General features: G+C 42.6%; 1 protein-coding gene across 1 annotated transcript in view; it reads right to left on the bottom strand.

Moving 5' to 3' along the window:
- The window catches only part of IQSEC1 (IQ motif and Sec7 domain 1), a 66,108-nt gene that overhangs the window by 35,284 nt on the left and 16,599 nt on the right, over positions 1-14,225 (bottom strand). The window contains exons 2-3 of the mRNA XM_029965203.1: positions 10,968-11,247; positions 5,816-7,080 (exon numbers count right to left, since the gene is read on the bottom strand). Of these exons, the coding sequence (XP_029821063.1) occupies positions 5,816-7,080; positions 10,968-11,247 (1,545 nt within the window). The remainder of the gene's footprint in view (positions 1-5,815; positions 7,081-10,967; positions 11,248-14,225) is intronic.

The raw sequence follows: 14,225 nt of genomic DNA, 5'->3' as shown, positions 1-14,225 counted from the left end.
GTCCTCCTGCAGCCTTTCCAAACCTACGTTTGCCTTCACAGAGTTTATACCCGCTTTGAATGGCAGTAAAAGGAATCCTTGTGCCCATATTTGAAACCAGCACTTAAAACACTATTACATACATCCTATATATACTATTGGCTGAATCCACAGTTCTACATTTCAGTTGGTTTTCATGGGCAGGACATAATATATGCTAATTAAGGCTCTTATTTTGGAAAAAAAGGAGGAAAAGTGGGTCCTCAGGGAGAAAAGATAAAACACGAACAGAACAAAGCAACACACACAGAGCCTTTTTTTTTTCCTTTGGGTGTTCTCACTTAGGGCTAAATGTTTTTAGAAATAATGAGAGTCATACTAAGAACATTCTTCTCTTCTTACTAACTCCTCGGCATGTTAGAGGACAAGTTACATGGAGTGCTTTGATTTTAATTTTTGTTGGAACTGTCTGTGGCTGAATAATCTGCAGTCCAGATGTTGCAATGACAATAAAGTCCCTCTCAGCATACACACGAGGATGGCAAATGGCCCTGTTGTGAAATCCTGAACAGACCTCTTCCCTCCCCTTTCCTCTTTCTACTGAATCTTTCAAAAAATCATGGAAGACATACAATTTGCAAAGACATTAGAGATCAGCTGACAAAATAAAAGAATCGGTTCAAAGGTAAAGAGAACCAACTTAGTTTGATTTACACCTTCTCCCTCCTACTCAATCTGCACTTACAAAGTCTAAAATCATTAGAAATGTTTCCAATTAAGCTTTCAACTTAAAATTCTAAGGGGATCAGTAAGAAAGTACATGTTTGCAGACCAGACAGTAGAATGCTCAATGGGTGCCATGGGATCTGACTATAAGCAATTCAGAGAGTATGTTCAGCATCTAAAGTGGAATTCATTAGGAATGTGATCGGTATAAACCGACAACATCAGATCAGGGCACTTCTGACAATAGTTAAAATATGGACTACTTACAAAACTCCTTTTTAAAAACAAAATTAATAACAATTGGCAAGTTTTAAGGATTTCTAATAGAGAAAAATTTGCAGTGCTTTCTGAATCCAAATTACCTTCAATCTCGGCCTACATGTAAATGATGGAAACCTTATACCTCTGTTGAACTACTAAAGCTGCTTTCATGGAAAATGAAAAATGTGCCTTCTCACAAATGTTATTATTGTGTGGCTCAGATTTCCAATTAGAATTTCTCTAGAAATTGTAATTTCCAATTTTGTGTTTGGTGTAATCCCACCAGCACTCAGCAAATTCCTCTCATATCTGCTAAATAAAATAAATAACATCTTAAATTAACATTCCAAGGAATCTAGAAATGTTAAAAAAAGCCTGCTCCTGGAATTAGTACCCAATTCGTATCAAGAGTGGTTTTTAAATTTTGAATAAAATCCTCTCCATTGTGCAATAAACGAAGGCAGTGGGGCTTCCAGGGCAAAAGATGATCCATCACTGCATATTCCAAACAGATCCTAGTGCCTTTTTATCTCTGTCAATAAATCCTTTGAGAGAACTTTGGAATAGAAGGAACCTCGATAATGGCCTGTTATAAAGGAAGCTCCAGCAAACCCTTCAGAACAGTATGTTGTAATGCACTGAGGACACTTGGGAACAGTTCTCCATCTGTCACTACACTTTCCAGAAAGCAAAAGAGGACAAAAAAAGGGAGGTGGGGGGTAAAAGGCATCTGGGGAAAATTACTGTGAAGTTCTTGCTGGCCCAGCCTCTGTTCTAGCACTGGAAAGTGGTGTCGTGTCCAGGATGTACATGGAACATCAGGATGTACGAAAGGAGCCCTCCCCAGAACTCTGCCCCAGCACAGGGCTTGGAGCAGTGTGGTGGAGATGGTCCACAAGCTGCACTTCCCTCTCTTCACCAGCAGTGCCAGAAACTGGCACCAGCACCAGCAGGACTGGCTCCCACGGCAGGAAATGCCATAGGAACACTGCCAGATGAGAGAGCAACTTGGTGCCTTCAATAGCTGATATCCCAAAGGAGCTCCTAAATGTGACTCCAGGCTCTGCCAGTTTAAAAACAAGACTGAGCAATGCAAACTTTCTCTCTCATATTTTATAACATGAGGCACAGGCACATCAAATTTTCAAAGCACTCGAACGCTGTCCAAGTGTTGTTGAAAACAGTTTATTAAGATAGCAAGTGCTTGTGCCCCCTGCCCAGAGGGCTGAACATTGACCCCCTGTCCCTGCCGTGGCCCAGCCGGGTGTGGCACTGCAGGAACTGAAGGCACTGCTATCACCAAACACCCCTGGCAGCCACAGACACCTGGGGAGCAGCCAGAGTTGCTGTCACCCTCCTGGTGGCACAAGAGAAGGCTTTAAGGCAACGTATTTCTCCCTCCACATGCACAGCTATGCACAGCATTCCAGCCTGTTCCTGCTGACTGCACAGCTGAGCCAAGGGCAGGACGTGCCTCCTCAGACTGCTGAGGTTAAACCATTCAGTCCTATTTTATCTGTCAGAACCATCAGTGCAGCAGCAGCAGAATGGAACCTGAAAATCCTACCAGATTGGGGTGCAATAACTGGTAAACCTGGTATTTCCAGCCTGCAGTCAAAACAAACAGCAGAATGAAATCACGGCCCTTTTAAATTTTTCTTCTTGTTTTTCGTTTTAAAGCAGCAGTCAAAAGGCCTCTTGAAGCCTTGTTTATAAGCAAACCAGTCTCAAAGGCTGGATTTGCATTGGCAGGGTTTGGAGCCTGCAAAATAAACCTTTCTAGGTAGTGTTTTCCCTCTGCCTATAAGGGAGGAATGGTTTCTAGTGTAAATTCTCCCAGACTACATCCCTTTCCAGCTACAGTGAGGAAACTGCCTAATTCAACACAGCTGGGCTGCCCGAGCCTGGCTGGGAGCTGCTGCTCTCTGGGCATGCACCTGCAGCCCTTCCTCTGGGCAGGCACTGAATGGGAGCACACACTGACAGCCCATTGACGGGGGAAGCACCGCGGCCATTCAAAGCTGCTCCTCAGCTGCAGTTTCTTTGGCAGAGATCATTCCATTTGGGGAATACTTGATGTTCTGGTATAGTGGCTATTACAGAACATCTTTGGGAAAGTACACTTCTTTACTCAACACCACGGTTCCAAACTGACTGCCAAGTTATAGTCAGAAACAAATTCTATGATCAGGTGATGATCACAGAATCACAGAACGGTTTGGGTTGGAAGGAACCCTAAAGATCATCTAGTTCCAATCCCCCTGCCATGGGCAGGGACACCTTCCACTAGAACTTCAAAAACTCCTAGGAAAATGATTTTCAATCACCTATAGTTTTTTTCTCCAATGTCCTGTGCTCTCCATTCTCCAGGGACCTCTGTGCTACTAATGCTTTGCATATATTAGTGATTAAGCTAACTGGATCACCAGGTGTGCTCAACTTTTACTCCACCCATAACTGCCTATTCTAACAAAGGGTCTCTGGCAAGAAAACTGCACTTTGGCTTCTGAATATTGTTATTGTAATAGGAAAACCAGAAAAAAACATAGAAATCATAAACTGAAATTTCGACTGTGAAAATATTGACTTTTCATGCTTTTAAAAACTTCATTCTTTTGGCACTCCTAGTGAACAAAGCAGAAGTATTTACTACAATTCATGCAAGGTTTTGAATTCTTTGCATTTCAGCCAAGCTTCACGTACCACAAAGGAATGACACGATTACTTATTAATTAAGGTTTGGGATCTTAATTTGCAAGGAAGATTTCAAAGATGCAGTGAAATGAACACAAAATTCTTGTAAAAGACATCACTAATATTTCCTCTGGTAGGTGCAGGTATTTGGAAAAGCACTTGCCTTCTTGTACTAGGTGAGTTCAAAGCCACTTCTTTCAGCATAATGCTCAGGAAGTTAATTGAAACTAAAGCACCTGTACAACACAGATCTAAAAAGGATTTTTAATCTTGAAGAAATCATCCCTTGCAAATCCTAGCAAGTGCCTGACCACGATGTCTACCCTTCATTCACCTCCCAAGGTGCAATGTGCAATCCCACCTGACACACTCTGAAGAGACTTTCAAAAGTTATTCCCAGCTCTTTTCAAAGAGTTTACAGACTCAGCACCATCACACTCCGTGGTGGTTCAATACCTGACATTGCACATTATTGAAAATGTCACCATCTGCAGGCTTGAAGAGCCACAATCAAACCCAAGATCCATGGGCTGCTCGGGGACTGTCTGAGCTGTCAATAGATCAGAGGGACACAGCACCAGCAATGAGTCTTCACTTCTCTATCCATCCTGGAGATTGATGCAGTGGGGGAATGAAACAATCCCACAGCCCAAGATCACACACAGAGGTGCTGTCTGTGCAGTCCTGCCTCGCAGCACTCACTGCTAAGGAACTGCACATCATTTACAACTAGCCAGCATATAAAATAGGTTTATCCCTGTTCAAATCCATGCAGCAAGATCACTTAGATGTGTTTCAAATAACAGTCTCTATTCTTCTGTACTTCTCTGTTTATTTTTCCCTTTCAGCCTCCTACTGATGTGTCACTGGAAGCATCTGACAACTTACAAAGCTCTCATTCATCGCTGCTTGAGCACTTTTTCCATTCACCTTTTTCCTCACATTGACTCAAAAGACTCTGTTATGAAGCCTGTAGCTCACTGATCACTGACTGCATAAGGTTTAATTGCTGTGCAAAAAACCCAGCAAACACCACCCAAAAGTCTTTTAAATGTCAGCCAACAGCAGCACCACCTTCCTCCTCCTCAATCCTGCCAAGGATGTCATTGTTTTCAAATCTCCTTAAAAAAGCTAATCGGTGTGTCTTCCTACCCAGGCAGCTTCACGAGCAGAGATCCTATGACTTGTGTAATTCCAATTGGTTAAAAGCTTCCATAAAGGCCTTTTCTCAAAGATATAAACCCAAAGCTCAGAGTGTTTACAGCCCAGCCTGGCTAGTCCAAGTTAGGGCTGTAATGCACAGCTTTAGAGGTTTAGATACATTACACCCACCCTAGGGCAGGAAACGGCACACTGAGCAGTGAGGAAAGACCAGGAATTCTAATGCCAACCCCCCAGCTGTTCTTATCTTCAGGTTATGATAGGTCTAATGACAACTGTGTAACTCCAATAAAAGGAGTACAGAGTTTAGAGTAGTAATTATTTGCTACCCTCTCCTGGTTTTCTGCTGCCACGTGGGAGCGTCCAAAGGAGAAAGTATTTCAATAAAACAAAGAAATGTGACAAAGTTATTTATAGAAATTTTAAACAACTCCATACATGGGAAAACTATCAGTCATAGACAGAAATACAAATTTTGTGATACTTTTATGATAAATAATAAATATTTATTTAGTATAAAAAATATTCAGTGCACTGGGTTTCAGTATCAAAGTTTTGAGGAAATCTACTGAACAAATTCTAGGCCCTGCCAGTGTAATTCAGGAAATTCATCTTACACTGCTTGTTTTTTCGAATTCCCATATGACAAGTTTTACATCACCTACATGATTAGGGCAGGAAGGAATCTGAATTTGTTATAACACCAAAAAATGGATCAGGATCAGGCCACCACGTTTCTCCACAAGAAAGGAATCAGGTTAAACTTAAATTGTTCACTACCATTTATGTACACATAATTATATTTTTTCTTTTCCCCCGAAGCTGTTTAACTATGGAGACGTCAACTTGTAAGTACTTGAACACGAAGAGTCACCACAAGCAGCTTGTTTATTCACTGAAAGGTCAATATCAGACACCAGGCTTACCTTATCCAATACAAGAAAAATACTGCTGGTTCATTCTCAGAGGAAAAGGGAGGAAAGGCTGTACTCACTTGTTAAAAAGGTTCAGCCCGATCCTATAGTGGCGTTTCCTGATAACATCGTTACTGAAGGCAGGGGAATCCCAGCTGTTGCGAGTCTCTTTGTGGTAGGTTTGTTTGCTCAAGGTTTGCTCCCTTAGGCTGTCTCTAGAAGAAGATTCTGAGCTGCAATTTATTGTGTCATTCGAGTTGGAAGTGCTGTTGATGCTGTCATTGTCTCCGTCGGAATAATCCGACTCGGATTTGCTCTGCCTGTTTGCTGTGCCATTGATGGCTAAATGACTGTCTATAGGCCTGGCCCTGTGTCTTGCCTCCTGCTCCTCCCGGGTGATGATCTTGGCAGGAATACTGTGAGGGATATGTTTTGGGCTTCCCTGTTGACTGGTGATGCCCCGGTCATAGGCATTTTGTCTCTTTAATGAGCCTCTCTCCGAGCGATCGCTCAAGTCCACGGAGCTGTCACTGGGTGGCTCTATAGTTAGCAATGGTAGGTGATCCATCCTCATCCTCTGCTCCTGACATTCCAGGGACGGGGTACTCCTGCAGCTCGTATCAGTGTCTATCTTATCATCTTTGTGGGTCATGGACCAGTATTCTTGGGAAGAGTTCACGGAGCGGAGCCTCAGATCCGACTCCGTGCTGGACGGCCTGTCCACGGACTGGGATAGGGGAAGGGGTGGGGACAACTCCTCCTCGTCGATGTACAACGTGACATCGCTGTATGACGCTGTCATCTCATCCAGCTTCCTGTGATCCACATTGTGGACTGCTGGTTTGGCTGGAGCACAACTGTCCCTCTCCATTTCACGACTTCTGACCTGATCTGCAGCCTGGATTTCGTCAGAGTGCAGGCTACGGCAGTTCAGTGCATCATCGATGGATTCCGCAAGGGATTTCACCTGCCTGGAAAAGGCATCCTCCAGTTCCGTTATAGCATCAGTGAAATCAGTCGATGCTGCTGGAGACTTCATCGTAGCTGTTTCTCCAAGGTCATCGCATTCAGACGGTACCAGGGATGCCAGCTTTGACCCATCGTTTGTAACAGAAACTTGTTTCCCTTCAAAGTAAGAGCTGTGGACTTTCTCAGGTCCTTCAAAGGAAAACTGCATTCTCATATTGGACAGGACGATGCGCCTTGACATGCGATTTTCAGACATAGAACTTCGGAGACGCTCAAAGTTCTTGTTCATCTGATACTGGCGAAAGGCGGTTTGGATGGTGCGAGCAGCATGTCTGGTTATGAGACGGCCCCCATACTTCCGTTCTAGCATCTCCACCTGGGGGGTGAACACAGGGAATTTGTAGCTTAATGCAGGTTAGAACGAGGTTAAAGTGTAAAAAAAAGAGAATTCTTAGAACAACTGCAATTTTTCAGACATTTTTCCAAAGAGCATTATTTTGAAAATAAAAACTCAAAGCTCAAACAGTGAACTGAATAGTCGTTTGCAAATTCCACCCTAAAATACAAAAATATGACTCTGTGAATACTGTCATATAAAATTATGGTGTTGGCAATTTGTGTGTTCATTTAAAAGTTGGTTTCCACGCATTATCAGTGGTGTGGCCATGTCAAAGCAGACGGGACAGAGCTCTGCTGCAGCATAATGCTGCCACACTCTCTGTAGGGACAACTACAGAGAAGTGAATTCCAAGCACAATGCAAATGGCCATATTTTGGGAGTAAATTCTCAAAGTGGTCCCCACCTTCCCAGACAGGCACCTGCATGAATAAAACCCCTGGAGCACCGTTTCACCCAGGCCTGATATCAAAGCAAAACTGAGCTTCCCAGAACACACACACTTCCAGAGAGGTGTCTCTTGATAGAATATCCACAAACACATTTTTCCTCAAACCAAGAATATATTTCAGAGTTTCTAAATAAAAATTCAAATTTATTTTCAATCTGGTAACTACTCTCAAAATTGCCAGTGTTTCCAATTAACTGAATGAATATGCAAAATAAATACATATAAATGCTATCAATTTAACCCATTGAAAACGATGTGCCAATACCTCTGAAATAGTTATTATATATTTTCAAAGTTTTTCTTCCAAAATGAGAAAAGCATCATAGTGTCCTAGAATGGTTTGGGTTGGAAGGGACCTTAAAGCCCATCCATTCCACCCCCTGCCATGGGCAGGGACACCTTCCACTAGCCCAGGTTGCTCCAAGCCCTGACCAACCTGGCCTTGGACACTTCCAGGGATTCAGGGGCAGCCACAGCTTCTCTGGGCAACCCTCAGTGCCTCACGCTTTTACTTATTTAAAAAACACTGAACAAGATGAACAACTACATTTCTTTATCCCCCCCCCAATATTTAATTTCTGCTCTGATGAGTCTTTTCCAGATCGATACGATTCACAAACACAAACCAGCTATGACAAATCAATATGTTCAGTGCTACAATTAAACCCACCATTTTTCTGGCAGCATTTTTGTGTGAGTCCATGCAATTTTCATAATGTTGTAATGATTCAAAAGTCATTTCTTCTTGCCTGCAAATTCAGGTACCCTTTTTCATGAGACACCATGTTTTTTTTAATCTCATACCTTGGAGATCTCTCCAAGTAATCTCCCACTAACTGTTAAGTTCAGACACTGATGTGCAGAGGGACTTCATCCTCCTTCTATGAAAGGAACTAAATGCTACTAAAAACTATTTTCTAGTCTATTATGTCTATCATTTGGGAGTAGCTGATGTATTTCTTTCAGTGCCATTGCCAGGTTCAGCAGCTCCCATTCCCCTTCCACATTAAAGATGATCTCCCTTTTTGCTCACTAAATCACTGTTTTTTATTTTTTTTTTTATTAATTATAGAGGCAAAAAATATTCTGCACAGTTATTGGCATAAACTGAGGAGGCCAGTTTCTCAGGTGGACTCAGATCAGGATTACTGGTAGGGAATTGTTCTTTTGACTGTATCTTTAAACTTGCTTTAACCAAGCTCAAAAAGCTGTTACTGATCTCTGAGCAGCTCCAAATTCCATCTGGATTTACATTTCCAGATGTAAATTTCTGCATAATTTTCTATAGTGTCTCTTTAAGCAATTGTTCAGCCTTTCACTACCAAATGGGGGGTTTTGCCCCCAAATTTGCACGTGCCAAAGAGACTATGAGGTTGCTTGTAAAGCATTCTGAAGATTCAAAAAATTATTAAGAACTTAATAATCTATCACAGCCTTACCACTGCTGCCACACATTTGCTACTATTTCTATTTGCAGCATACATACATATATATATATATGTATGTGTATATCTATATATATCTATCTCACATGTATTTTTATAAATCACAAGAGATTATTTGCTGGACTAATCTCAAAACAAACAACTTGTCAATTCAGTTCTCCTCTCAAAATTAAACGTCAAACCTAATGAAAAGTAAACTAGCACAGTTAGAGAGAGAGAATGAAACAAAACCTAATATTCCATAAAACAAATTACCTGGACTTTATTCTTGCAACAAGCTGTTGTCCTTCAGTTTTACACAGAAAATAGCATTATCACTGATCATCATAAATTAGGGGAGTTTGGTGGGAACTTAAATTGAGATTATTTTCCAACTTGCCTAGATGAGTTAGACTTGTGATTAGTATTTCTAATAGATTTTAATGCCTATTTCATGCACCTTTTCAATGCATATTTAATGCAGGTTAACTTTAGGTAAAGTCTGGGACATTTTCCTACATCGTTTTTAGTATATTCAGCTATTTTAAGGAGAGCTTTTCAAGAGCAGTAACCAACTCTGCAGTATCAAGCTTCCTTCATGTATCATTGTCACTTTTATTGTGCAAGACTCCCTGAACAAATACAAAATAACATCTGCAGTCCTCCTCACTCTCCATCAAACTGGCACAGAAGGACAAATGGAATTGGGCTCTGTGGAATATCTGCAGTGCAGGAGATCTCCTCAGAAAGCCTCACACTCTACATTGATCCCTGGTGAGACATCCACCAAAAACCACTGCCAAAGGTGGAACAGGAAGGAACAGTTTTGATCTCACAAGCAGGTCCAATTTAGCAGCAGAGCTGGCATCAGGAACCTGCTGTCCCCCCAATTTGGTGAGCGTGGAGGCTAAACTAAACTCACACTTGCTATCCCAAATATTGGCTTCAACTTTGAGGCAGAGTTCAAGGTCTGTTCTTCCAGGTCCTTCTGGAACAACATCTTATGATCCCCCAACCTGAAAATGAGATTTAGCCCCTATAAATTTCACTGACTTTCAATGTTTGGTCCAAAATCAGGAATAGTTTGCTTCCTGTCTGTGGAATTTTGCCACTTTCACCATATTAACACAGAAGCTGGAGTGACTGTGGAATATACCTCGATGATTCCCAGACTCTTGGGGATGGGTCTGTGCAGGGCCAGGAGTGGGACCTGATGATACTTGTGGGTCCCTTCCAACTCAGCAGGTTCTGTGATTCTGTGATAAGATCTCTAACCAAAAAAAAACCTCCAAACCAGAAAACATTGATCTATTGGCTATTGTTCATCTACCACTGACATCGGTGCATCCTGCATATTTGCCTACCTTAAACTCTTAGGGCACCATTTTCAAATCATAAATATGAACTTATATGGTGATAAACATCTTTCAAATAGGAATACATTCGAAACAAACCCTAGAAGGAAAGACTGACTGTCTTACAAAAGTGCCTTTTTATGGACAAAGGCTTCGAATATCTACATCCACTTCTTTGTAAAGGATGTGGGAGTTTTGCCTAGTTGAGTAAAGCCAATTAAAGCCTTGAATTCACCCCACAGATACAAGAAAATATCAGCTGCAATACGTTGTTCCTTTCTTTCAGAAGCAACAAAAATATCCAGGTTTCAAAATGACTCATTTGCTTAGGAAAATATTTTGCATTATTGTCCCCAGAATAAGTTCCTGGTAGAACTGTCTTTATTATTAAAACTATCAACATATCTTTTACACCTTTCTTCAGGAAGTGGGGAAGGTGTAAGGGACAGAGGGGTGACACAATACAGGATAAAAGAGTCAAAAACCTCAGAAATGCTGGCATATGACTATTTGAACTAAGCTGGGCACAGAAAAAAGGCATTTTCAGCATCACAACTGATGTGTTGCTAAAAAAGACTCCCCCCAGTTTACAGACATGTTGCCATTGTCTTAAATTAAGTAACAAAGCCCAAATACCTGCTTATCTTGTAGGTCTGAGGAGAGTTCATAGCTCTCAGAAAGCGATCTTGACCTTTTGATAGCTTCTTCCTCGGCCTGTTTGCGCAGGATGGACGTGGAGTGCTGCAGTTTGGGCCTCCGTGCCCGCTGTCCCGGGGAGATGGAGTAGAGCCCGTAGGGAGAGGGGTCGTAGTGGTCTGGGCTGATGGCTGAGCTGTGGGTTATCGGCCCTTGGTGGTACCCAGAGGGGCTGTCCAGGGACGTGCCAGTCTCACTGCTCGGAGCTTCGCCCTCCACACTGCAGGGGACAGACAGGACACGGTGAGTGCTGCCCCCAAACCTCAGCAGCCACCAGCACGGCTCTGCTGAGCAACACTGCAGGCACCCAGCACATCTGGCTGAAGTTCAGGTGCAATTGTTACAGGGAGTGTGGCTTTCATGTCAAACACCACAGTTTTTGCTGTACTCTAAACAAGTCTCAGTTTGTCCTGCAGGCATCACCTTTAGATCGTGAGTGGAGCAGGACAATGCAGGTTTCAAGCATTATTTCACTTTATACAGTAATTATTAATAACATCCTCAGTTCCTTAGGCAACTATGGTGTAAAATGAATGAAAACTTCTAATTTCTTACAATACTGCTCATTTCCAAGTTGTTCTACTCAAAGTGACAGATGCTTGTTTGCGCCTTTCCTTGCTTTGACAAATTAAAGCAATATTTTCTTACCCTCATATTACAGTTTGACACAAAAGGATTACTTTCCTGGAGATTACTCAACGGAGAGCTGGGATTTAATGGATCTTGAGAGCTACTATGTTTCTAAAGACTAAAGTTGGGAAAAAGTACCTCCAGGACCTACAGGAGAAATCTCATTTATTTCTCTCTTAGTGAAAGACTGCTCCCATGGGATGCTTTTGGCATCCTTTGGAGTAAAGCATCCCATGGGATGTTCTTTACAGCTAATGAAAGCAATGTGCTTTCAGGTGAAGAAAACACATTAGAAACTATCTAGCAAATAAAACATTTTGTTTTCACATGAATGCTGTTATTGCTAAGGAATAAAGAAAAGGAAAAAACATTTTTGTATTAAAAGGGTGGTACATAACAGGAAACATTTTAAAGCTGAGCCCCAGGCGTATCCTGGAGTCCTGATGACACAGCAGTTTGTGTTTGGGTTGTATTTTACAGCAGGGCACTCTCACCCTGCAGTAGGATTTGCACTTTCACTCTTCCACCGTATCCTATGTTTCACATCAGTATTTCCCGTCTGCCTCACCCTGTGTACACAGAGCATTGACAGCAGAATGAAACTGGACTTTTTTTTAATCCCTCAAAAGACTTAGGAAGCACTCCACACATGACCAAATATAAGCATCTGCAGCACTTGCCCTACCTTTTATTTTAGGAAAGGCACAGCCCAACTCCAAAGCAGTAAAATTCCAAGTCCTGTAATTCTTATTTTGCCTTCATTCACATGAAGGGGAACATAAAAAACCAAAGTCCTCCTGTTGTCTCTCAGCAGTCCCTTCAGAAAGTACAGACCAATTTCTGACTGAACCTTCTCCACCAGGAGAGAAGAGGGTTAACACTGGCCAAACCCTCCCAGCTTGAACAGTGAGTACTTTTTAAAGGGAAGGAGAAAAAAAGCCCCTTAGATTTCTTAAAATGCTTCTATAAACATGGAAAACTGAAAGCAAGCACTCTTTCTTTGCCCATCAAAATATGACTCTACCCGAAAGGTATTTTCAAACATACTTAACCCAAGCTGGAAACATTTTCAGTGTGCACACATTACTTTTTCCAAAAAGGAAGCTGACAGGAAACTAATCCCTTTCCCTCGGTGATCCAGCTGGCTTTCAACTTCAAAACGATAAATTAGCCCGAGTTTTGCTAGTGACACTGAAACTGTGTAACCACCCACTGATCACAAATAAATCGGCCTCCCTAAAGCATCCATTAAAGAAACAGTATCACATTCTCTCTTTAAACACTAAAATAGGTTTCTCTGTCCTGCCAACTCTGAGGCCACACTATTCTGTACATCACAGGTTCCTAGAGCAAGTTTATAAGTACTTTTCATACAAGTATGGAAAATTTGTTTCTAACAGAAAGGCAGGAATTATCACTATTTCCCCCTTCTTAGGTTTGTGACTTTTTTTTGCCAACCTCACCATTGTGAACTATATAACAACCCTTCCATGTTGACTATAACCTCCTGTTGGCAGTTTAATAATGATACCTTCAATGGATCACTTAACCTGTTCAGCAACAAAAAGTTTCTGCCCTAGCAGAAAAAGGTGGAAGGAGGTCTACCCAGGGCTCTGATTAAAGTTAAGGGCTGCTTCTTAATTTTAGTTTGCCTCTTGTACTTTTTCCAGATATCAATGTGATGCTTGACTGACTACAATGCTTGCTCTCCTTTTGCTCACAGGCCTATTCCCTACCACCTGACCTGTGAAGCAGGGAATTAATTACCTTTTTACAACAGGCAGCCTCCTGCAAACAACAGCCCTTCAAAGCAAACCCACATGCACAGCCACTACCACGTGTTTTAGGGTTTTCTCCCATCCAGCTCTTCTGCCTTCTTACGAGCAGCTCAAACTCCGTATGAGCTCTTGCATTCCAATGAACTCCACTGACAGGGAAAAGCAGCTCACTTTCTACTTCCTACTACTGTACATATGTGTGGAAAAGAAAAACATTTCAATAAATATGACTTGTGTGAAGCTGTAAGGCTGACAGGTTGGATTGCTCCACTGAGGGGGAACAGCACCCAGAGCTGGTGGAAGTGCTCTCCAGGCCACCTTCCATCTTTTATCACCAGTCCTGGTTAACTGGAGAGGTCCCAGGGGACTGGAGGTCACCAAATGTGATGCCCACCTACAAGAAGGGACAGAAGGATGACCCAGGGAACTCCAGGCCTGTTAGCCTGACCTCAGTGCTGGGGAAGGTCATGGAGCAGATCATCCTGAGTGCCACCACACGGCATGTGCGGGACAACTGGGGGATCAGGCCCAGCCAGTGCGGGTTTGGGAAAGGCAGGTCCTGCCTGACCAACCTGATCTCCCCCTACAACAAGGTGAGCAGCTCAGGGGGTGAGGGAAAGGTTTTGGATGTGAATCTGGACGCAGGAAAGCCTTTGACACCCCCAGCATTCTCCTGGAGACACTGGCTGCTCATGGCCTGGGTGGGACACTGCTCACTGGGCTCACAACTGGCTGCTGGCCCAGGGAGAGGTGGGCAATGGAGCTCCATCCAGCTGGGAATGGGCACCAG

This window comes from Manacus vitellinus, unplaced genomic scaffold (assembly GCF_001715985.3).
Source record: "Manacus vitellinus isolate BGI_N305 unplaced genomic scaffold, ASM171598v3 scaffold_91_pilon, whole genome shotgun sequence".
Lineage (NCBI taxonomy): Eukaryota > Metazoa > Chordata > Aves > Passeriformes > Pipridae > Manacus > Manacus vitellinus.
The sequence above is the reverse complement of the archived record's forward strand: the minus strand, read 5'-3'. Positions and strand labels throughout refer to the sequence as shown.